At 48.7% G+C, this 25,650-nt stretch overlaps 2 protein-coding genes across 11 annotated transcripts in view; one reads left to right on the top strand and one right to left on the bottom strand.

Annotated features, from left to right (window-relative positions):
* Positions 1 to 25,650, bottom strand: part of ZMAT4 (zinc finger matrin-type 4) — a 480,660-nt gene that overhangs the window by 62,438 nt on the left and 392,572 nt on the right. The window lies entirely within an intron of this gene.
* Positions 977 to 25,498, top strand: IDO2 (indoleamine 2,3-dioxygenase 2). Of its 2 annotated transcripts, XM_045005477.1 has the most exons (10): positions 977 to 1,205; positions 5,261 to 5,356; positions 6,590 to 6,709; positions 7,273 to 7,391; positions 7,896 to 7,910; positions 8,668 to 8,767; positions 9,643 to 9,760; positions 18,932 to 18,983; positions 22,478 to 22,626; positions 25,047 to 25,498. In XM_045005477.1, the coding sequence occupies exons 1-10, from the start codon at positions 1,110 to 1,112 to the stop codon at positions 25,415 to 25,417; spliced, it is 1,236 nt and encodes a 411-aa protein (XP_044861412.1). In that variant the 5' UTR covers positions 977 to 1,109; the 3' UTR covers positions 25,418 to 25,498. The 2 variants fall into 2 exon arrangements, with proteins under 2 accessions (XP_044861412.1, XP_044861413.1); XM_045005478.1 differs by lacking the exons at positions 977 to 1,205; positions 5,261 to 5,356 and adding an exon at positions 5,382 to 5,611.

The raw sequence follows: 25,650 nt of genomic DNA, 5'->3' as shown, positions 1-25,650 counted from the left end.
GGCCCAGCCTGACCTGCTTATCTTGCCAGCCCTGTGCAGATCACAATGCAGCGTGGTCTCCCTGCACCACCATTCAGAGGTTCAAGCTAAGGATTTGATCCTTTTTATTGAAGGCCAGATCCTTAAACCGCTTTCCGACGGCCTAGGATGCAGTAAGCAAAGGCCCTGCTTAAAACCATCTAGTGAGTCAAACTTTACCCATTCCCATTCTAGGTCTCCCTCTCCCCTAGCTTCACACCAGCTACCCGTATCACAGTGCTAATGCTTGGCCAGCAGAGATCGTCCCCATGCATTCTTGACACGCGCGCCTACTGTTCTACTAGTCCACACAGCGTGTATACATCGCCCTGTACGGACATAGCTAGGATGGCAACATACATACATAAGGTGCACCTCTATCTACTGGAAACTGCAGTGTCTGGAGACCGCATTGGCTGCAGGTCAGAGGAAGTGCCTTGCGAGTCATTGTCAGCATCAACTACAGACCATCTTTTGCTACAGCACAGGAAATGACAAGCACCCTAGTGCAATGGAGACATGTGCCTTCTCTGATGGGCTCATTTTCGGTTACGAATGGACATATGGAAATATCCTAATGTCTATTGAATTTATTTGGAATTAAACCAATAGGGCTTGATAGATATTCACCCGCCCTGTTAAATTCTGCTGGGTTTTAGAATGATATTTTTAATAAGGTTCCCAAGTCAAAGAGCTAAAGATTATCAAATTCCACAGGAGTATCCAGAACACACACACACACACACACACACACACACACACACACACACACCTTAACAGAGAATGAGAATCTTTCTACAGGACTTTTCCATAAGGGGATGTTGCTTAGAGTAGAGTTTGCTCCACACTCGGCCTTATCAGCAACCTTTAATCATGTTTACTCAGAATCCTCACTGGCCACTGGGTCTAGGCCCAGGACAAAGGTTCAGTACCTCTGGATTCCAGGGGAAATGCTTCACTTACTCAGCACATTACCAGTGTGCTTATTTGATGCTTCCTATGGCAGGGCCAGTGCCCCGATAGAGTCTGAACTGTCTCTTAGGCAGTAGGTTTTACTCTCCCAGACTGAGGCCGAGTTCATATGTCTAACGATGGAGAATAACAACAAAAATGAGGAGAAACCGCTTTTTACTTTAAGAAGATTTCATCTCTCTGAAGATTATGGCTTCCTTCTTCCAAATCCTCTGGTAGGGACTCTCTCTCTATACGAGACATTCATGTCAAGGGAAACGCAACACTTTCAAACAGAAGGGTTGGTGGGCAGTTTTCTTATTCTATAGCAATAGCTTATAAATTGAATCATTTACTAATATTTATTTATACACAAATACCATTTGTTTGTGCTTAAATATTTTAACAAAATTAAATAGAGGACAAGATTTTAATTCTTAAAAAGCAATAAAAGTGCCAGGAGAGGGGAAATGAAACCTTCACTGGACACCAAAGAATTGATCTTGTATTTACAGATTTTTACCAAGTCTGAGTACAGGGGAGAGTGAGCTTTAGAATACAGACTTTCAGCTTTAATCCTTTTTAAAAAGTGACAGCAAATTATAAATGGTACTCCTTGAGCAGAAGCTTGCAGAGATGCCGAGAAATCAATTCAAGATTATGCAAATAAAATGTTGAGAAACATGATACAGACAGGGAAGTTAAACAAGTGTAGTTTAATATCCAGTAGCTTGTGTTTAAATCGCAGTGCCAGCACTTAAAAAGGCCCAATCCTATAAAATTCTAATACTAATTGCTGACAGCCCCACTGGCTTCACCTGCTCAGAACCTGGCAGGATTGGGTCCTTAAAGTCATTGTATTTACAGTCACTAGGATGGTAACTGACATTCCAGTTCCTTCCAAGCTGGAAAAAGACCATGTTCTGCAGATAGTGAAATGCCAGAACAGCAGGATTGATTGCCTTCTGCACACACTGAGACAGCACGTTAGGAAAGACATGGACAAATTGGAGAGAAAAGCAACAGAAATGATAAAAAGGTTTAGAAAACCTGACTTACGGGGAAAGATTTAAAAAACAAACAAAACAAAACAAAAAACTTGGCCATATTTGCTTTTGAGAAAAGAAGGCTGAGGGGAGACAACAGTCTTAACATATTTGAAGGGCTGTCATAAAGGGGATGGGGGATCATCTGTTCTCCATGTCCACCAAAGAAAGGTGGAGAACTAATGGGCTTAAATTGCAGCAAGGGAGATGTAGTTAGAAGGTTATTATTCCTAATATCTAACCTACCAGGGTAGTTAAGCTCCAATGATGGGGATTGTACAGCCTCCCTATTCTAGAGCTTTTCAAGAACAGGTTGGACAAATCCCTGTCAGAGATGGTCTAGCTTTACTTGGGCCTGCCTCAGCACAGGGGGCTGGACTTTATGACTTAGAGGTCCCTTCCAACCCTATGCTTCTATGAACACCCACTCCCCTTTGGAGTCTCTCAGATGAGCCGAGTACTGGAACCAAAGAGTCCTGGTATCCACAGTGGTGCTATTTAAGGCAATTACCAGAATGTGAAATGGTTATAAATGTTTGTGCATAGTTGTATCCAACTTGGGATAAAAAAAAAATCATGATTCTCACACTATTCAGAGTTGTTATAAAGTCCCAGTGGTGCGATTACATGGCTAGCTACACCTCTCCCTGGTCTCTCTGACTGCACCCCCTCAGATATCGGGGTCTCTCTCTCCCCCCTCCCCCCAGGGCAGAGTTCCATAATTCTCCCCATTTAGGCCAGGCCCTGAGCGATATACCCTGCATATCAACCATGCTTAGCCTGCAGGTCTGACTAGGTTTGGCGCATGCAGTTCTTCCCTTTGGGAGTCTGAGCCTAGTGGGGATTACAGTGACCAGACAGTACTGTTCAGAAGGCTGTCTATTTTGCAACCAGAACAAAGCGTTTAGAGAAAAGGGATTTTAAAGAGAGCGCCTCTACCTGTCTATCTTACCGAACGGCTTACTATCCCTGAAGCAGACCTCATTTCTTCAGGCACATCAATGGGTCCTATGTATCAGTCTGGTTCCACCCAGACAAACAATCACTCCCCCTCTTAGACTCCCTTTTTAAACTGCCACAGCCCTTTTGATTTCCAGGCTTTGGCCCTGCTCATCAAAACCCGTTTTGTAAGATGCCTGGAGCCAGGATGTACAGTCTTCAAAGTTAATAGTTCAACCATCATCTCTCAAGAACCCTCAAGTGTTTACCAAGGGGTGGATTATCTTGAGCCATTCTGTTTCCTTTCAGTCCTCCTCATTAAGTTAAGTCCATGTAGTCATCCGTAATATCCCAGTAACTAGGTCAACATACATGGTTCACCAGTTATTACAGAGCGGCTCCATTTCCCTCACATGCTGCACTCAGAGACATGTTACTACACAAGAATCTGTCATTAAACAACAGCAACAAAAGCTTTGCAGAGAAAGTCTGAACAAGTGACCCCTATAAAAGCTTTAAAAAAAAAAATCAGAAGCCAAATAAAAACCATGAGATTTCTTAAAATATTGGGTTCTTTTTAAGTCACCTGGGGCCTGACTCAGCTTTTGAATGCTTGGGGTTTGTCAATACTGTGTTAGCTGAGGCATTGAACGCGTCACAGCCAAACAGCTCCCAATGCAGGGATTGCTGCCTGCTTGGATCTGTTCTTTGTCTGCATCTCAGAGAATGACTGGTCTAGAGCCAAGCTACAATATGCTGCTATGGTAATGTAACCATCATAATTATGTACATAGTCACTAAAAGTGGCACCCTTGGCGTGTGCATCTCTGCTGGGGAAGGAGTTATATTCTCCCTGCAGGGACTGTGCTTGTGTCTGTTTGGAAAGTGCTCAGCAATACCAGAAAAATAAACAATTCAATTCAAACCAGATCCCCTGCCCCCATCTGCTCATTGCAGGCCCCAAAACATCACAAAAGTACTTTCAGCAGCAGCTCATTTTCTTCCCCTTTTGGCACATAAGAGATAATGTAAAAGTTCCACACCCATCCTCAGAGATAAGACATCCTGAAAGTCTTGTGCACCATCATGGCTGGGCAGACACACAAGAGGGGTTGGATTTTTCAGGGAGCTCAGCTGAGCTGAGTGGTAGTTTCAGACGCTGGCAACCTGAGCTCGGTAGTGCAGCCAAATTGCTACTCAGTTTTTCATGCAATTCTCTGCTATTCCCAAATAAAGCCTCACTCCCATGAGAGGAGTGAGAAACCTATGAAAATGACTCAATTTGTGCTTTAAAAAAAAAGTCTCAATTCTAATTTAATGGAGATGGAAGGGACTGACATTGGAGAAAATCCTAAAATAGCCCTAAACTCCCCCACTGGCACCATGGGGTACATCCCTCCCTGCATGCTGGGCACCTCCACAATATACTCCCTTCTTTGCATCTGTGTTTTAAATACCATCAACCGTCCTTGAACAAAGTGGGAAAAGAAGCTCATTTAAATGGATTGCAAGTCAGCTAGTACTGTGCTGTTTGGGTCCCTGCTGCAATGAAGATGGAAATGCCTTAGGGCAATGTCAGGAAAGGAGCCTGTCCTCTCCGTTAACTTGCCTCTGATCACTGGGATCACCGGAGGCAAAGGGGTGAGAGAACAAGCGATTTATTTCACATCAGTTATCACTGGGTCATTACAATGGCATTTTTAAAAGCAGAAAAAACTCCATTAAACCTTCGTCCTGCTCAGATCCCACACAAGGAAATAGCCACTTAGTTTACATTGATCCCAGATAAAATATAAAAGCCACGTGGCCCTGAAGGGAATTATTCTTCATGAAAATCAGTGAATACAAAATACAGTGAAAGGATCAGGATTCTCCAGTTGAAGAAAGGCGGCTTTATTGTTTCCCCCCAGAAATATGACACACCCCCACCCACTGCTCTTTTTAAGCACCATAGCATTTAACAAGAAGAAAGAGGACGCAGGCTAATAATTAGCCAGATATTGCCTGGTGGGGCACTGTGCAAGCGTCCAGACACACCTCAATTCCCCATTACTCCAGTCTTGGACTCCCTGAACATGCAGCTCTACCAGTCATGCCAATCAATCCCACCCTGCAGTCCCGCCTGCTACGTCAGTCACACCACCCTGAACTTTGCGGATGCCCCTTCTTCCAGCCCCAAAGCATCCATTACTACCCCAATCATCAAATTAGGGGTCAGTGGGGAGATACAGCCAATGACTTTTTATGGCACCAGTTCCTAACAGAATTGTTTGTTTGATGATTTAAGGCCTTTTTTTCTGTTCTAGAGCGAACTCCCTGCTCCCTATGGGCCTTGGATGGAGATTGCCAACAACCTGCCTCACCTGATCCAGAGCCATCAGCTCCGTTCACAAGTGTACAAGGTGCCTATTTAATCCTCTGCTTGAATTCTAGATTCTTGGGGATTAATCTCAAGTTAATGTTGGTGCCAGTCACCTCCGCACCTGCAGCACTGGACCCTCATCTTCAAACAAAGCTAAACACAAACATTGAAGGAAACAGATTCCAATGTATCGGGATTAAAAAACCAAAAGGGGAGAAAAGTAAAACAAAAAACACCCACAGCTTCTCCTCTACAGTGTGTAATACGGAGAGAATTCCTTCAGGTGTCACTAGAGGTAAAGCACAAAGATGGGCCGGGACTCATCATTTCAGCTAGAAAGCAAATAGGTTTTGGAGTTAATCATAACATGGAACTATTCCAGATTCCTGCATCTAGAGCTTTGCTGCAGCACTTTTAATCTCAAATTAGCTCTCTTTGATTTAAAAAAAAAAAAAAAAAAAAAAGGACCAGATGTGAGAGGGAAGAACACCTTTCTGTAAAGCTTTTCTAAAACTGTGATTCTCAACCAGGGGTACTCAGAGGTCTTCCAGGGGGTACATCAATTTAGCTAGATATTTGCCTAGTTTAACAACAGGGCTACATAAAAAGCACTAGTGAAGTCAGTACACATTAAAAATGTCAGACAGTGACTTGTTTATACTGCTCTATATTATACACTGAAATGTAAGTACAATATTTATATTCCAATTGGTTTATTTTGTAACTATATGGTTAAAATGAGAAAATAAGCAATTTCAGTAATAATGTGCTGTGACACACTTGTATTTTTTATGTCTGATTTTGTAAGCAAGTAGGTTTTAAGTGAGGTGAAACTGGGGGTATGCAAGAGAAAGACGCCTCAAAGGGGTACAGTAGTCTGGAAAGGATGAGAGCCAGCGCTCTAAAAAGACCAGGGGTTTACCATATAGTAGTGCTACAACTGAGAAGTTCCATCAGTGTAATAAGCCCTATTATAAAGGCAGAAAGAAGAGAAGGCTGAGCAGAGCAGAGAAACCGTTTGTGCTGAAGATGGCAAGGATATTTCACAGAGGTGACAGAGCACAGGGATGGGCATCAGGATGCCTGGGTCCTGTTCCGAGCTCAGACTTTGACTTGTTTTGTGATGCAGGGCAAATTACTTTGCTTCAGGGCCTCAGTTGATGGGAGGAGAATCTCTCCCCAGGGCACTGGGAGTTGGCCAGGTGCACTGAGATCTCTGGTGGTGGTAATTTTTACCACTCTAAAATGCCTTTCACAAGTTTCTCGTTGGCAGATGCCCCAGCTGAGCAGTCAGCATCTCAAAGGGCATCGAGAGCTACACTTGGCCCACCTCGCACTCAGCTTCATCACGATGGGGTTCATCTGGCAAGAAGGAGAGGAGGAGACCGTCAAGGTAAAAGCAGCACCAAACAGGTTATTTGCTCTTTGAAATCAAGAAGATTTTGCTCTTTTCAGATTAATGCCACCAGAATAGGCAGCAGAATGGCCCCCTCCAGGTAAAATGTTTGTACCTGCAGAGAGCTGGAGAGTCCATGCTGAGCTGGGAACGGCTTGTGCTATTGCCAGCTACAAAGCTCTGAACTTACCTGACATCAGCCAGCATCTATAGCAAAGTGCAGCGTGAGGGTTTGTCTTCTACACTGCAGAAAAAGGAACCGTCTTACCTCGGGTTAAAATAGCAGCCAAGACATGGGAACTCGGCTTTTCACTCAGGTTGGCAGCCTGAGTTCAAACCCCAGCTTCCCTGTAGGCTTTAACTTCAACCCAGATTGCTGGGTCTTCCTTCCTACTTCAACCCGAGTTAAGAACACTCCTTTTTTTGCAGTGTAGATGTACTCTTGGCGTCTGAGACCAGGTTGTCCCTGGCCCCCTGCAGACGAGGAGCCTGCTACATTTAACATTCCAACTGGATCATTTTCAGGAGAAAATGAATAAGCACAAGTTTGTGTCTTCCAGCTTCTGCCACGAAACCTTGCTGTTCCCTACTGGGAGATCTCTCAGATGCTGGGACTGCCTCCTATCCTGGTTCACGCAGATTTTGTGCTAGCCAACTGGAAGAAAAAGAATCTTAATGGGTAAATGCAAGAACAATGAAATCTACATCTGGACAGACTGAAATAGAGTTGTTACAGTGGTTGTGTCAGGTATCAAATCAGCACAAATGCAACCATTGGTCAATCTAGCAGGAAGGTTTAAGACCATTTTTGTCCATTTAGATTTAGATTTTAGCTCTAACATTTTGATAATCCTTTAAAATATTCCCTGTCCTACTCTGTTCTGAGCCTGGCTGGCATGAACGATGAATATTCCCTACAAAGATCTTTTCAGGTTTGGTGGGAGAGTTCAGCTCTTTGTCAATTGAGGGAGGTTGTGGTGTGCGCACACAGGAAAACAGGAGCCAATGCCACATTACTGTTAACATCAGTGTTAGGACAAAATCTCATTCTGAAGCGCGCGCGCACACATCCACCCCCCCATCCCCCCGTGTCTTTGGTAATAGATTCCATTTCTATATAGTGATTTGTTATTCCTGTTTCCTTTTCTTACACATTTGCTGTCAACACCCGAAACTCCTGTAGGCCTTTGGAAATTGAGTAAGTATCTAATATGCTTATTTATTTAACTGTATTAGCTTTGTTTCAATTCAATTATTTGCTCCATCACCTCAGGGCTCTTTTAGTTTACATCTGTCTCCTGCTACATGAGCACAACATAAAACAGCTCACTCTTGGGCAGAGGAATTCCAGTGCCACTTAGCAGCAGCTGGGTGGCCTCTACGTGACCCCCAGACTTCTGTAAACCAGATTACAGCTGTGATCTTTCACACATAGGTATGGATGGTGGAGACGATGGACTCGGCACATTAGGTGCATGTGGGGTGCTGAACTCCTTTGAAAAAAAATCAGACCTTACATGCCCCAGCATGCATTGCCCCACTTTGATCAGAGGGGCTGGCAGTAGGACCTACGAGCCACTTGCAATTCTCACAGGAGGCAGGTGCTGCCATCTGCAATGCAGACGTCTTCCACTCTGAATGTCCAAAGACTTGGGCATGTTAGGTGGGTTCTCAGTGTGTGGCATCCTCTCCCAAATGCGGATGTGGCAGCTGGGGAAGGGGATAAAGAGGAGGAAGGTATTCTATATCCCCACACTGCTACCTAACCAGATGCAATATTTGTAGCTACTAGAGCCTGCCCAAAGCTAGGGCAAACAACAACACTTGTGTTGCAGGGTCTGGCTAGAACCTGGCTGCACTTCAGAGCAATGAAGGGCCAATTAGTCTCATTGCTAGAATGTGTGTGTTTCAATCTCCACATGTTATGTGTGTTTTCAAAATTCTCCTCCTTAAAGGAATCTGGACACCATCTTTTCACTGCCTGGCGGAGAGAGTTTGAGAGGATTCATTCTAGTTACTCTCCTTGTTGAGAAGGCAGCAGTGCCTGGGGTTAAGGTACAGTACAACTCGTACAGCGCCCTCCTGGGCGAACATTCCTCTCTTAATGCTTTACGACTCTGGATGCAATTCACTCAGATCTCCAGAGACATAGGCAAAGCAGACAGGAGGTCACAGGTATCAGTGGGATGGCCTATTGTCAAAAGAGTCTGTTGAAAAACGGTGGTCTGCCCTGCAGTCAGTCAACACAATCCAATCTGAGTCAGATTTACTAGGAATTAAACAGAAGGTAAAGATGAAGGGTCACCTGTTCCAGCCTGGCCCAGATCTGTAGTACCCCATCCTGACAAATGGCCACTCACCTGGAAGAGGAGGGGCGGCTGTTCTCAGAAGACACAGGCTGCTTTGTTAGCAGTCTTGGCAAAGAACTACATGGGATATGTAGAGTGAAGCTGCCTAGCAGGTGTTCCCCGGGGGAAGGTTCTCCCTGTGTTTGTGTAGAACGTGCATACACGAATGCTTGCACTGCTACTGCCCATGCTCCCCCTGTGCTGTCGATTAACAGAGACTGTCACAAACATGGCCAAGGAGACCAATGTCTGCCACTACTCAGGAAGTCACTTGTGCAATCCTGCATTGGGGGCACTGATGGGCACACAACCCCCATCTCTCCTGTGCTTTGGTTTGGGAAATCCCGTCCCAGCATCTGCAGGGTTTCAGAGGTTGGAATTCAGAACCATCTGCACCCTATAGCACGATGGCAGTTTGCTTAGGTTTCTCTTACCATGGCAAGGTGAGAAAGCCCTGCCAGGTGAGCTCAGAATGAGCCAATAAGATAAGGAGAGAGGGGGCAGTGTGCCCAGAAGCACACCGAGGGCACATAAACCCACGTTTCTCCAGTACATCACAGCTCTTCCACTGCTCTCTTACAGGCCATTGTTCAGGCAGGTAATGCCATCCTGCAGCCTGACAAAGAGGCCCTGCATAAGGCCCTGCAAGAGATGGCAAAGGCCATTAAAGAGATGACTGATGCTTTGAAACGGATGCACGGTAATAATACTTCTTCACACTTAAATGTCTTTAGATCACTGTACAAACATTAATTCATTGGGATACAGGAGCAGAAATACATTTGCACTCAGGAGTATAGTATCGGGGGTAGCCGTGTTAGTCTGTATCCACAAACACAACAAGGAGTCCTCCGGTGGCACCTTAAAGACTAACAGATTTATTTGGGAATAAGCTTTCGTGAGTAAAAACCCACTTCTTCAGGCACTGTTATACTGACACACGAAGAGAAGGGAGTTACTGCACACGTGGAGAACCAGTGTTGACAGGGCCAATACAATAGTCCACTCCCAATAATTGAGAAGGTGGTGTCAATTCCAAGAGAGGAAAAGTTGCTTCTCTAATGAGCCAGCCACTCCCAGTCCCTATTCAAGCCCAAATTAATGGTGTTAAATTTGTTACTCACCAGCAGCTACACACCACTCCACAGAAACACTAACACAGGAACCAAACCCTGTAACAAGCCTCGTTGCCTACTCTGTCCCCATATCTACTCTAGCGACACCATCAGAGGACCCATCCACATCAGCCACACCATCACAGGCTCATTCACCTGCACATCTACCAATGCGATATATGGCATCATGCGCCAGCAATGCCCCTCTACCATGTACATTGGTCAAACTGGACAGTCTCTACATAAAAGGATGTTTGATTTGTGTCCATTTATCAGGAATAGTAACATACAAAAGCCAGTAGAGGAACACTTCAGTCTCCCTGGGCATTCTATAACCGATTTACAAGTAGCCATTCTTGAACAAAAAAACCCTTCAAAAACAGACTTCAAAGAGAAACTGCAGAACTAAAATTCATTTGCAAATTTAACACCATTAATTTGGGCTTGAATAGGGACTGGGAGTGGCTGGCTCATTACAGAAGCAACTTTCCCTCTCCTGGAATTGACACCTCCTCATCAGTTATTGAGCTCCATTGAACACACACAGCTACAGTTAATTGTCTGAGATACAGCAGCCAGGTAGGGCCCAAACCAGGATTGTCCCCACAATGGACAATGTGGACCTCTTTATGAGAGTCCCCCTGGTCTAAGTGTGAGAGGAGTTCGGGCTGCAACTCTGTTATTACACATCCTTATAAATGACCAGTTCTTTTTATACAACAGCTCCTGGCTTTACCAGACGTTCATGCCCCCTCCTCTCCATTCAAGTACAGCGGGGGGTAATGTTAGCCACACTGACTTCTGAACCCTGTGATTCTCCGCTGTCACCGGCGGGCTGCAATCAGACTTTGCCAGCAGCAGTGTCATCCTGCACTGACAAGGAACACAGACAGGCATAGACACTGCGATGCATTGGTTTCAAGTGAAGTTACCTTGACGTGCTTAGGTGGGGAGAGCATGTTTGCTGCACAAAACACATCTGAAATGTGCTCAGACACCCAGGGTGACAGACAGAACTTAATGGGTCCCACAGTATTCTTGCCAGCAAGTTAAAGAAGTATGGGCTGGATGAATGGACTATAAGGTGGATAGAAAGCTGGCTAGATCATTGGGCTCAATGGCTCCATGTCTAGTTGGCAGCCAGTATCAAGTGGAGTGCCCCAAGGGTCGGTTCTGGGGCCGGTTTTGTTCAATATCTTCATTAATGATCTGGAGGATGGCGTGGATTGCCCCTCAGCAAGTTTGCAGATGACACTAAACTGGGAGGAGTGGTAGACACACTGGAGGGTAAGGATAGGATACAGAGGGACCTTGACAAATTAGAGGATTGGGCCAAAAGAAATCTGATGAGGTTCAACAAGGACAAGTGCAGAGTCCTGCACTTAGGACGGAAGAATCCCATGCACTGCTACAGACTAGGGACTGAGTGGCTGGCAACAGTTCTACAGAAAAGGACCTAGGGATTACAGTGGATGAGAAGCTGGATATGAGTTGACAGTGTGCCCTTGTTGCCAAGAAGGCTAACAACATTTTGGGCTGTATAAGTAGGGGCACTGCCAGCAGATGGAGAGATGTGATAATTCCCCTCTATTCGACATTGATGAGGCCTCATCTGGAGTACTGTGTCCAGTTTTGGGCCCCACACTACAAGAAGAATGTGGAAAAATTGGAAAGAGTCCAGCGGAGGGCAACAAAAATGATTAGGGGTCTGGAGCACATGACTTATGAGGAGAGGCTGAGGGAACTGGGATTGTTTAGTCTGCAGAAGAGAAGAATGGGGGGAGGGATTTTATAGCTGGTGTCAAATTACCTGAAGGGGGTTCCAAAGAGGATGGATCTAGACTGTTCTTCTTCGAGTGATTGCTCCTATGCATTCCAGTTAGGTGTGCGCGCCGCGCGTGCACGGCATCTCGGAACTTTTTACCCTAGCAACACCGGCGGGCCGGCTGGCGCCCCCTGGAGTGGCGCCGCTATGGCGCTAAATATATACCCCAGCCGGCCCGTCCGCTCCTCAGTTCCTTCTTACCGCCCGTGACGGCCAGTTGGAACTGTGGGGTACTCTTCGTTCTCCACGATCCCTAGCGTTCACATCTTTCTTGTATATAGTTAGTTTGGTAGTTAGTTTTACAGTTTTAGATAGTTAGTTAGTGTATATAGATAAGGTGAAAGGGGGGGGGGTTCCCCTTTTTACCTCACCCGGTGCGGGCTCATGCCCAAGGCACCAGGCTTTAAGCCCTGCGCGGCGTGCCAAAAGCCTATGCCCATCGGAGACCCGCACGACGCCTGTCTCCGTTGCCTGGGCGAAGGGCACAGAACGGACAAGTGTGCGATCTGCTCGACGTTTAAACCGCGGACCCGAAAAGAGCGGGATATCCGCCTGAAGCAGATTCTGATGGAGGCGTCGCTTCAGCCACCGGCACCGTCCGCGCCGGCACCGTGAACTGCCTCGGTGCAGAGCGCACCGGCGGCACCGAGGCACTCCACCTCCGCGGCACCGCTGTCGCAGAAAGCGGTTAAGAAGTCTCGGCACCATTCGCTTTCGCCCGCGAAGAAGCAAAGGCTAGCGAAGGCACTGGCTCAGGCTCGCGCCGAAGACTTAGCGAAAGCGGCGGCGCTCCTGGCGGCCCCCGCGGGGCCCGTGTACAAGCCGTGCACCGGACCCTTGACTCCGGCGCCGCAAGGCCCGTCGAGTCTGGCGCCGCCACGCTCCCCGGTGCCGTCCGAGGTTGAGCCCCGGCTGCCGTCAACGCCGGAGACATTTGCCTCCGCGCGAGAGCTAATCAAGCTAATAGAGGCAGCAGGCCTCCGGCCCCCGGCACCGCCGGTGCGGGCTGTCGTGTCGGCGGGGAAGCCGGCAAGAATGACCCGGCCGCCGTCCCTGGACAGGCGCCACGGACGACGCACCCGGTCCCGGTCCGGCGGCAGATCTCCATCACGTCGATCGCGATCTCGGCACCGCTCGCCTTCGCGGCACCGATCGCTGTCGAAACGTCGGTCGCAGTCCCGGTGCCGCTCGTCATCGCGGTACCGGTCGTACTCCCGACGCCGCACGAGGTCCAGGTCGCCATCCCGTCGGCACCGTACAAGATGGCCACCCCGGCACCGCTCCCGGCACCGTGACTCGCGAGGGCGTTCACGGCACCGACGGTCCCGGCACCGGTCGAGCTCCCGGCACCGGTCGAGCTCCCGGCACCGTGGCGGACGTCACTCCCGGTCGCCTTCCCGGTACCGACCAGAGCGACCTCGCGCTTCTTTGCCATCCGGGGACGGACTGCCCCATTCGGCAGCGCACTCTGCGAGCGCTTCGGCACCGCCATGGCCTTCTCGACCCGAGTCGGTCGCTTCCGGCACGGACGGATACGGACTCCTGCCACCCACCCCACGGGACCATCCTCAAGGGGCGCAACCGTGGGGTTTTTGGGTTCCATGGGCCCAGTACGAGGCCCAGGGGGTGCCTTTTCCACCAAGGCCCCCCGCGTCAGAGCGCAGAGTCCCAGAGGCGACGGTATCCAGACCGGCCCCTTCGCCGCCGGCGGCGGATGCGGTAGCCTCGGAGTCCCAAGGCCATGCGCAGCCCGCACCCTCTGACGGGCAGGTGCCGGACCCCTCTTCGGAGACGGTCGTCCACGGGTTGTCCTCCTCGTCCTCGCCTGATGAGGCTGTGGCCGGTGCAGCGACTAAGGAGCCTCCCCCCATTGATGTGAGAGCTCACCAGGACCTCCTTCGTCGTGTGGCGACGGCGATGGCCTTGCCCATAGAGGAGGTACACGAGGACGAGGACCCTATCACCAACGTGGTCGAGGCGGACATGCCGGTGCGCGTTGCACTTCCATTTGTACGGACGGTGCAGAAGAACGCCAACACCATCTGGCAGACGCCAGCGTCCGTGCCCCCTACAGCCCGTGGTGTTGACCGAAAGTACTCTGTCCCTCCCACGGGCTATGAATATTTGTATATACATCCGACCCCGGACTCCCTGGTAGTCCAGTCGGTTAATGACAGGGAGCGGCACGGTCAACCGGCTTCGGCGCCCAAGTCAAAGGACGCGAAGCGTATGGACCTGATAGGCCGAAAGGTCTATTCTGCAGGAGGCCTGCAAATGAGGATTGCCAACCAGATGGTCCTTCTCGCCAGGTACGTCTTCGACATCCTGATGTCCCTGGCGAAATTTACCGAGCTCCTGCCGTCAGCCTCCCGACAGGAGTTCACGGCCATGTTGGAGGAGGGACGGAGGTCGTCCAGATCCTCCATTTCAGCCACCCTCGACGCTGCAGACTCGGGTGCGAGGACATTGGCCTCAGGGGTCACAATGAGGCGTATCGCCTGGCTGCAGTCTTCCACCCTGCCGCCGGAGGTCCAATATACGTTACAGGACCTTCCCTTTGATACTAAAGGGCTGTTTTCTGAGAAGACGGATTCTAGGATCCAAACTTTAAAAGACGGCCGTATCGCGATACGCACGTTAGGCATGCATACGCCAGCGACGCAGCGTAGGCCATTCCGTCCACAGCCCTCCTGACCGTCCTACCAGTCCCGGTATCGCCCTTACAACAGCCGACGTCCGGCCCAAAATCGCCGTCGTCCATCCGGCAACCGCCGCAACCAGGGCCAGGCCGCTTCGAAGGCCCCTCAGGGGGCCAAACAGGCCTTTTGATGGGACGCTCGAGGACGGCCCATCACTCTCCATACCGTCCTTCCCCTCTGTTTTACAACCGCCTTTCCCATTTCTTTTCGGCGTGGTCCCAATTAACATCGGACAACTGGGTGCTCCAAACAGTCCAGTCGGGATACCGCCTGCAATTTGTTTCGCCCCAGCCTTCCCACCCACCCTCCCTGTCCCTCTTCAGGGACCCCTCTCACGAGCAAGTCCTCTTACAGGAGGTTCAGACTCTGTTGAGCGTGGGTGCCATAGAAGCAGTGCCTCAGGACAGACGGGGCAGGGGATTTTACTCCCGTTATTTTCTCATCCCCAAGGCGAAAGGCGGGCTGCGTCCTATCCTGGACCTTCGCGAGCTGAACAAGTACCTGCTCAAGCCCAAGTTTCGTATGGTCACCCTAGGGACCATCATTCCCTCTCTGGATCCGGGAGACTGGTTTGCCGCCCTCGACATGAAGGACGCGTACTTCCATGTCACAATCTATCCTCCCCATCGTCGTTACCTCCGGTTTGTGGTCAACCACACTCACTACCAGTTCGCCGTCTTGCCGTTCGGACTCTCCACCGCCCCGAGGGTGTTTACCAAATGCATGGCGGTAGTCGCCGCAGCCCTCCGACGTCGTCAGATGCACGTTTACCCGTATCTCGACGACTGGCTGGTTCGAGGCCAGTCTCGGCAACTGGTGATGGATCAGATGTCAGAAATCATATCTCTCTTTCATCGGCTCGGTCTTCTCATCAACACAGAGAAGTCCACTTTGATTCCGACACAGCGGCTGGAGTTCATCGGAGCGGTGCTCGACTCCACAGTGGCCAGAGCCTGTCTCCCTCGCGCTCGGCACTAGACGATGGTCTCCATCATTCGGGGCCTTGTCGCCTTCCCTACCACGACAGTGCGCTTGTGCCTCCGCCTCGTGGGCCACATGGCTTCGTGCACGTATGTCACCAAGTATGCGCGGCTCCGCCTTCGTCCGTTCCAGTCCTGGCTCACGTCGGTGTATCGGCCGCATCGAGACCCCATCGACATGGTGGTCACGGTCACCAGGACGACCCTCGAGTCTCTCAACTGGTGGCTCAACCCAGAGGTCGTGTGTGCCGGAATTCCGTTCCACCCTCTTCGCCCGTCCGTCACTCTGACCACGGATGCCTCAGCGCTCGGTTGGGGGGCCCACCTGGGCGATCTCCACACGCAGGGCCAGTGGTCGGCCCAGGAGCTCGGCCTCCACATCAATGTTCGCGAACTGCGCGCCATCCGCCTGGCCTGTCGCACCTTCTGCACCCACCTGCAAGGCCGTTGTGCGACAGTGTTCACGGACAACACCACCGCGATGTTCTACGTGAACAAGCAGGGCGGAGCCCGCTCCTCCCCCTTGTGCAAGGAAGCGATGCTCCTGTGGGACTTCTGTGTGACCCACTCAATTCACCTGGAAGCATCATTTCTTCCGGGAGTGCAGAACACGCTAGCAGACCATCTCAGCAGGTCGTTCCTCTCCCACGAATGGTCCCTCCGTCCAGATGTCGTCCACACAATCTTCCGGAGGTGGGGGTTTCCCCAAGTAGACCTATTCGCCTCCAAAGAGAACAGGAAGTGCCACCTGTTTTGCTCGTTCCAGGGTCGCTCGCCGGGCTCCCTGTCGGACGCCTTCCTGTATCCTTGGACGGATCGCCTCCTGTACGCCTTCCCTCCGTTCCCGCTCGTGCACCGAGTGCTCCTGAAGCTTCGGAGGGACAGAGCTCACGTCATTCTGATCGCGCCGGCCTGGCCGAGGCAGCACTGGTACACCCTGCTGCTCGAGCTCTCCGTTCGGGAACCCATCCCCCTTCCGTTGTGGCCGGACCTCATCACCCAGGATTTCGGCAGGCTCCACCATCCGAACCTGCAGTCCCTCCATCTTACAGCTTGGTACCTGAGTGGCTGACCTACGCGGAGAGGGGCTGTTCTGCAGCGGTTCAACAAGTCCTCCTCGAGAGCAGAAAGCCTTCCACTCGCTCCACTTACCTAGCGAAGTGGAAGAGGTTTGCACTCTGGTGTGACCATCGAGGTCTTAATCCATTCCTGGTCCCGGTCCCTACCATCCTGGACTACCTCTGGCACCTTAAGGAGCAAGGTCTGGCGGTCTCCTCCTTGAGAGTTCACCTGGCAGCGGTATCAGCCTTCCTTCCCTCCGTGGAAGGTCGGTCCATCTTCTCAAACCCGATGGTTTCCCGCTTCCTCAAGGGCCTGGACCGCTTGTACCCGCCGGTACGGCGCCCGGCCCCGACCTGGGATTTGAATCTCGTCTTGGCCAAACTGATGGGTCCTCCATTCGAGCCCTTAGCCACGTGCTCCCTGCTCTACCTCTCTTGGAAGACAGCCTTCCTCGTCGCCATTACATCAGCGAGACGAGTCTCTGAGCTTCGCGCTCTAACGGTCAACCCGCTATACACGGTCTTCCATGGGGACAAGGTGCAGCTTCACCCTCATCCGGCCTTCCTCCCGAAGGTAGTGTCAGCTTTCCATCTCAACCAGGAGATCTTCCTCCCGGTGTTCTTCCCAAAGCCACATGCCTCGCCTCGGGAGCAGCAGCTGCATACCCTCGACGTCCGCAGAGCGCTCGCTTTCTACATCGAGCGGACGAAGCCCTTCCGGCGTTCGCCCCAGCTGTTCGTAGCGGTTGCCGACCGCATAAAGGGAGAGCCGATATCCTCTCAACGGATTTCCTCCTGGGTCACTGCGTGTATCCGGACCTGCTATGAGCTGGCTCGCGTACCACCAGGCCGCGTCACTGCACACTCGACGAGAGCACATGCCTCCTCGGTTGCCTTCCTTGCCCATATTCCTATCCAGGACATCTGTAGAGCGGCCACCTGGTCTTCTGTACACACCTTCGCTTCCCACTACGCGTTGGTGCAGCAATCTAGAGACGATGCAGCCTTCGGCTCAGCAGTCTTACACTCTGCCACGTCTCACTCCGACCCCACCGCCTAGGTAAGGCTTGGGAATCACCTAACTGGAATGCATAGGAGCAATCACTCGAAGAAGAAAAGACGGTTACTCACCTGTAGTAACTGTTGTTCTTCGAGATGTGTTGCTCCTATCCATTCCAGACCCGCCCTCCTTCCCCACTGTCGGAGTAGCCGGCAAGAAGGAACTGAGGAGCGGACGGGCCGGCTGGGGTATATATTTAGCGCCATAGCGGCGCCACTCCAGGGGGCGCCAGCCGGCCCGCCGGTGTTGCTAGGGTAAAAAGTTCCGAGATGCCGTGCACGCGCGGCGCGCACACCTACATGGAATGGATAGGAGCAACACATCTCGAAGAACAACAGTTACTACAGGTAAGTAACCGTCTTTTCTCAGTGGTAGCAGATGACAGAACAAGGATTAATGGTCTCAAGTTGCAGTGGGGGAGGTTTAGGTTGGATATTAGGAGAAACTTTTTCAGTAGGAGGGTGGTGAAGCACTGGAATGGGTTACCTAGGGAGGTGGTGGAATCTCCTTCCTTAGAGGTTCTTAAGGTCAGGCTTGACAAAGTCCTAGCTGGGATGATTTAGTTGGGGATTGGTCCTGCTTTGAGTAGGGGGTTGGACTAGATGATCTGAGGTCCCTTCCAACCCTGATATTCTATGATATGGGGGGGGGGAAAACATGCCCTTGAGATCATTTACAGCTCTCAGCCAGCAGGGGCCAAGGCAGAGGGATGGTACTGAAGTCTCAGGAGGATGGCAGAGCCGGCATCACAGCGTCAAGGAAGAATCCGTACAGCAATATGAGCAACAGCCCAAGCTACTGAGCTCTTGGCCAGAGACAGCTTAATTCTGCTTCATCAGCCAATCACATGGTGCAACAGCTTGCAGTACCTGGAGTTCCATTATTTCAAGTGAACGTTCAGTGCCATGAATGAAGCTTACGGTAGCATTAAAGGGGCCAGGTCACATTTTGGAGGGTGATGGTGGCAGCACACAGCATTCCAGCTTCCTCCGCAAGTTGTTTTTCTAAAGATTCAGGGCATTTCTCTCTCAGACTGAGAAGGAAAGGTGATGGGAGATGGGGGAAGGCTGATGCAGATGTAACTAACTGGCATTGGCTTGGAGTGACATCACAATTTGATTTCTTTCCTAGACTATGTGGATCCAGCAGTATTTTATGCCGTGATCCGGATCTTTCTGTCTGGGTAAGTACGAGGTGATCATTCCAGAGGGAAATGCGCATGTCAGCAATTCCCAAGGGTAGAGAAGAGGCTGTTGGAGGAAGGCAGCCCTAATGTAGGTACATCGCGTGCCACAGTCTCTCTCGTGTGGCAGGGATAACTCGGGTTATAGTGAGTGACGCCCTTGTGCCTAGGCACGAGGAGAAGAGCCCTCTCTTTTGGAAAGGGAATGTTTGGTTTGCTTTATCCACGATGGGCCAGCCCAATGCATGGGACGAAGATGTCACTCTGCCCCAATCCCAAACTTCTCATGTATGGAGACAGTGGTCACAGGAACCTGGATCAGCAAGAGAGCACAGCACAATGGCTGGTCAGAATTCCTCTTCTGCCTTTCCCCATGATCTGTCCCTGCCTTTCAAAAGATCAACTCTCCCCCCCCCCGGCCCCTGGTGTTCTCTGCACCATGAACATTGTTAGTATCAATCATACGGAAACAGATCCTGAAAAGTTCTTGACCCAGCTAGCAACCCTAGGAGATGGTGTTTTTTGTTGGACACATTGTTAATTATTTGTACTGCCTCAGAGCCCTAGTCACAGGACAATGGGGCCCTGTTCCATGGAACAAAACAACAGTCCTTGCCCCAAAGAGATTACAGTCTAAGTACTTTCAGCTCTCTCTTCCTGATCTTGTGCTATATAGTTTCTATAGAGATTGCTGGAAGGCCATTAGGTCTCTTCTGCTAAATGCTGTTCTCCATGGAATCACATTAACAAATTACCTTGCCACTGTTTTAACAGGATGCCGCTCATTAACAGAGAAAAAAAAACCAAACAAAAAAAACCAACCACCACCACCAAAAAAAAATCCCCCCACCACCACTCGTGTATGTAAAGCAAAAAGATAGATCTCAGGAATAAATTGAAGACTTGTTCAAAACGCCTTTGTCATGCCAGATCCTCACTTGGAGAGCTCAGAACCCCCAAAGTTACTCTAATACCAGTGTTATTTTTGGGTTGCTAATTTTAATTTTGTAATAGGTTTCAGTGTTCCCGTGTGTAAAGACCTGCTGCATCTTAAATTTTCTTCAGTTTTCCATCTAAACTGACCTTGTCTTGAAGGTTGTCAGCCTGAAAACACATGCCTTTTAAACTCTGTTCTGTTATAAACAGCACAGAACTGGAGGTTACTATAAATGTATTTCTGGGAGAGCTAAAAATAACTGAAAGTTTGATAAAACTATTTTCCCTCTTAGATTTGTATAACAGCTGTTCCTGGAAGTTAAAGTAAGGGGGAGGGTCAGCCCCAGACACTTAACTGAAACCTCCAAAATTGCAACCTTTCAGTAGTATAAACAGCTAAATACATACATTCTTCAGAAGCCAGGAGATATATTCATGGCAGGGCACAGTTATTTCCAGAATCCTGATTCCTGCCCCCACCCCTTTCCATTCAGAGCTTTTAGCCATTTGTAAACATGGATGCATAAAGCAAACATTGCAGGGTTTGGATGAGTGGTGGAAAAAGCACATCAGGTCAGGAAAAACCACAACTAGCCAGTTTATTGGTTTGCTCAAGACTAGTGTTTTTTGTGAGGGTAGGGAATTACATCACATAAAGGTAAAACCCTGCACTCCATTACAGGAAATTGAAGTTGTCCCTACTCTGTATCCAGAGGAATCATTACGCTAAGGAAAGGTGACAAGGAAAAAAAACCCAAAAAACAAATAAAAAACAAACTTTTAGGACTTAGTAATATCTGCCTCAAATGCTCTCCTAACCCAGAAGATCTGAGAATATAGCAATGTTATTTTGCTATTATTTTCCTTTTAGCAAAACCAAAACCACCAAACACAAGTTTCCCAGCAACAGTGATGGGGTTTGGGGTGATACCACTGCAATTGGTCCTGCTTTGAGCACGGGGTTGGACTAGATGACCTCCTGAGGTCCCTTCCAACCCTGATATTCTATGAAATTAGTTTTCAGGTGACAGAGCATGTATGCTTTCCACTACCATGGTTCACACTATCACATAGTCAAGCCTGGTGCTTTATAGGAAAAACAAGACAGGTCCCCGGTGCAAGGAGATTCCAAAGACACAAAGTGCAGCTAGGTTTCTAGCTTCCCATTTAAAGTCAGGGACAGGGGGGTTAGATAGGAGCCTAACTGCCCTTTTGATCTTTTAATAACCCCCCTTGCCATCTAGTCTAACAGGCATGACATTTTAATATTCAGTGCTGAGGAAAAATTGTTTAGAAAATTTTAGCTCATAGCAAACCTGTAAGCTCTGCACTATAAATTAAAAGGAGAAATTGAGAGATGTCGGTTTCAAAACCATAGAATGGATCGATCACTATTATGCAGCAGTCCCGTGGGCTTCTACAATGAGCCAGCATACTCTTGGTGTCTGAGACAACTAAGGTTACATTTTAAGACCACTACACAGTCGTTTCAGAGTAACTGCCCTGGAGGTTAATGAAAATTGAGTGCCCAATCCCTGCATATTTCCCTGAGAGCTTGCTCCTTACAATTATGTGTTCTGTTGCTGAAGAATACACACACACACATATATAAAAAAGCCATACCCCTTTTAATTCCTAAAGAACTATACCGAATGCAATTAAACTCTTGGCTCCTGGGATTTTATCTTGATACAATGCTTTACCATCATACTGGTCACTGCCAAAATATCATTTTATATACATCCTGTTTCAATAGAGACCCTCCCACCACATTGTGGCCCTGTGCAAGTGTTACGCTTCTCCTGAGTATTCCAGGCAGCCGAGAAAATCCGAGCTGTCGTCATTCTGCTTGATGCGATTGTTAATAAAGGGCTTAAAACAGGCATTGTTGATCTCATGAGCATCTCCAACATCTGGCTACAGAAGGTTCTAAATGATAGTTTACAAACAAGCGCACAGCATGAACGTCATTAGATACACACACACAGCGCTCTTCTTCCAGAGCACATTTTCTGCAGCACTTAACCCAGATGACGACGACACAGGTCTGGGTGGCGTACAAGGATTATGCAGCGGTCTTTGATGACTCATCCCCAGTACCATCACCTATTTCTCCTGGTGAATTTTCTTGAGATGCGATGGATGGGTTATATTTTTAAATACAAGAGGGAAAAAATCAGTATTGGTGCTGTTGATTTGTTGTATTCATTATTCATGCAGCACAACAGTCGAACGTCTCACTTTACAGAAAAATGGCGGGTCCCTAATCTGATTCGCTGCAGTCTGCATTACACTGCCATGGCATGGGATGACAAAGACAGGATGGGGAAGGGAAGTATCGGAGGATGAGGCATGAAAGGAGCTTGTTGTTACATATGCATCTTATGTTCAGTTTCTTCCAGTGTAATATATTAACATTTGAGGACTTGACTTGAAGTGAGGGTTAGCCCTGAGATGATGATGTATGAGTCATACCTAGGAGGATTACTCCATCTGGCCTGTGTAGGGTTCTTAGCTCACTGAAGCACCATTTCTTATTGCCTTGCATTCTCGTTAAGGTGGAAAGATAACCCAGCAATGCCAGGAGGGCTGATATATGAAGGAGTTTCTGATGAGCCTATGTCATATTCTGGAGGGAGCGGAGCACAGAGCACAGTACTTCATGCCTTTGATGAGTTATTAACAATTCGTCATAGCAAGGAAAGCAGTAAGTCATACAACACTTTGCTTATTTGTTTAAACGAATGACTGTGGCGCTGTATCAGGTATATTTACGAATGGATAAAGCTTTGTGTAAATCAGACTGTCTCAAAATCCACCTGCTTCTGTGTCAGATGGGAAGAAGTTCCCTTCAATACATTGTGGAAAGATGTCTATTAAACCCAGGTTCTGGCAGCCCCATTACCAAATCCCAAAGGCATGTCCTAATTAATAGAATAATTCAAACCAAAAACAGGTCTGTCTAGGTTATATATGGACACTGCACTGGCAGGAAGTGCAAGACTTCAGAGGCTGCCAGTAACATCAACTTACCCCCATGTACACACTTTATAGGGCTGATGAGAGGGGGGGGAAGCCAGTACAAATTACCGGGGCCCAGCGGTCCAGAATGGGGCCCAGGGCCCGCTTCCACACCCACCTCATTGGCCCTGTTTAGCCGGTCCGCCCTTGCTGGGGGGCCTGAAAATTTTTTTTCACTGGGGCCCAAACCCACTCTCGGCAGCCCTGTTTATAATCAGCCTAATTAGGCTGAACTGAAACGAGGACATGTGGGCGAGGAGTGGCCATTGGCTTTGGGGTTAAATATGGAACCTTAGTGGTGTGCTGCAGTGGGGGGAGGGGAAGGGTTCTTTTCACATTCCATTTAGTCCTATTCTATTGAAAGGAGATAAAGGGGGAGGGGAAGCAAAGCTGCCTGTACATGTTGTTAATAAAGGGCTTGATGCATGACTTGATGTCCCTGCCTCATGGAGATAAACAGGGCGCATGAGGAATAAGCAGCAGCAAAGATGGAAAAGTAATTTACACATGCTGGAGGTTTCTGCAGCACCCGTTTCAGTGAGAATGAACACCGTCCCAGCAGAAGCTCCTCAACCTCTGAAGGTGCATTTCCTAGCCTGCCTTAGGTATAAAATATCAGAGGGGTAGCCGTGTTAGTCTGGATCTGTAAAAGCAGCAAAGAATCCTGTGGCACCTTATAGACTAACAGACGTTTTGCAGCATGAGCTGCAGCACGAAAGCTCATGCTGCAAAATGTCTGTTAGTCTATAAGGTGCCACAGGATTCTTTGCTGCTCTTAGGTATAAAAGCCACCCCTTGCAGAATGCCACCACAAGTTCAATGCCCCATTTAAGTTGGGTTTAAGCCCTCCTTCAAGGAGAGCAGTGGCACATCGGCTTGGGGCTGAATTTCACCCACAGGACCTGAAACTCTTGGATTCGTTTTCTAGCTGTGTTACCAAATCACAGTGTGCCCCTGGCCTCAGTTTCCCCACATGTAGAATGGAGATGCTGAGGCTTTCCAACCTTGCAAAGCACTATGAAGCCTGCTACCAGAGTGAAGCATTAATTATTATAGAGACTTTTCTAAAATCTGAGCAGATTTGAACTGAATATGCTCAAAGTGATTTTTCTTTGGCTTATATCTGAACTATAAATAGGGCCTCTTACAAATAGGCTCATGCTGAAAACCGCAATTTATATTGATCAGTTTTTTTGAAGGCACTTAAATGTTTTTAATTCTCTTGATTATATTTTTCCCCCACAGTTACATAGATATACCTTGAAAGAACATAAAGAATGGAAAGTGATAGTGTTTTAGTCTTAAGCAAGGCTAAATGAACTCCAGCATCTCTCCAGATTTATTGCATGCACTTGGTTTATTAGGGATATTTTTATCTTGGTATAAGAGCAAATATTACTCATTGGGGATATTTAGCCACATGCATTTGTGAAGAGAGACCATATTACATTAAGTGTCTCTAGTCTACTCTGTAATTTGCGTAGGGTTGCAACAGGATCAATATGATGGATTCAGTAAGGTGCCACTGATTAATAGCCTCCAGGCCTGGAAAAGTTGTCTCCAATTGCCCTCTTAGGATATAGAGCAAGTCACCATCACTGTTACCGTCAAGGGGCAGACAGAGACTCAGGCAGTACCTTCCCTACCAAGATCTCTGGCTACCGGGAAGCAATGGATAGGAGTTCTGGGTGCAGTTGGGAATATAAGCTTGTTTTCTATGCTTGGGTTCTGCAGGCAAATTTGACTTAGTTCACAAATGCAAAAGTGCTGGGTGGGTTTCAATCTAGTCTCTTATTGATCCGTGTCAATTCTACACAGCTGGCATTCTGCTGGCATGAGCTGAATTTGACATTTCACTGACAGCTCTGCATGTCAGTGAGTGCTTGGCAGGTCAGGGCTGAGACACGCTGGCAGGACATTTTGGGGAAAATCAGGAGAGCACCTGTCAGCAGCACTCTAGAACTAATCACAGTGGGCTAGAGGTTACGCAGGTACCAATATTAAAGTATTCCCTGGGAACTGTCAAGATTAGCTTGAACAATTAATAGTTCCCCCTTCCCATCTTTGGCTAAGCGATTCACCTCTTCCTTGGTTGGTCTTTTGCAGCTGCATTTCTACACAGGATGAGGGACTACATGCCACCCCACCACAGGGCCTTCATAGAAGAAATCCAGTCTGCCCCTTCACTGAAGCAACATATACTGTCCTCTGGAAATGAAAAGCTGCGCATAGCTTACAACCAGTGTGTGTCCGTTCTGGCAGACTTGAGAACCTACCACATTGCTATCGTCACCAAGTTCATCATCACAGCAGCTGCCAATGCCAAAGCCAAGAAAGGAAAGCCAAGCCACTGGGCGGGCAACTTTCAGATTAACCCGCCTTCGTCGTTACAAGAGAGGGGCACCGGTGGCTCAGGCATCCTGAGTTTCTTGAAGAGTGTCAGGGACACGACGAGAGCAGGGATAATACAGGGTTAAACGCTGTTGTGCCACATGCGTTTTACTAGGAACGAGAGGGAGTGTGCAAGCTTAAGACCAAAAGAGCTTTTTGTTTAATATTTGCATTTGCGCCTGTGCCAGGATCTGGCTGGGATCTCCCCAGCTGAAAGGTCCATCTTAAGTAGAGCATCCTATGCCCCATTTCTATGAACACAAAAGACATTCAGTGTTGGGAATAAGTGAACGCTGGGGTGATTCACTAGAAGAAAACC

Source organism: Mauremys mutica, chromosome 2 (genome assembly GCF_020497125.1).
Source record: "Mauremys mutica isolate MM-2020 ecotype Southern chromosome 2, ASM2049712v1, whole genome shotgun sequence".
NCBI classification, from domain to species: Eukaryota; Metazoa; Chordata; order Testudines; family Geoemydidae; genus Mauremys; species Mauremys mutica.
Note: the sequence above shows the minus strand (reverse complement) of the source record. Positions and strands in the feature narration are given on the sequence as shown.

Coding starts and splice junctions, on each gene's coding strand:
- IDO2 (XM_045005477.1), top strand. CDS start 1,110: ATGGAGAATAACAACAAAAATGAGGAGAAACCGCTTTTTACTTTAAGA. Junction 5,357..6,589: donor TCCGTTCACAAGTGTACAAG/GTGCCTATTTAA, acceptor TCTCGTTGGCAG/ATGCCCCAGCTGAGCAGTCA. Junction 9,761..18,931: donor TGCTTTGAAACGGATGCACG/GTAATAATACTT, acceptor TTTCTTTCCTAG/ACTATGTGGATCCAGCAGTA.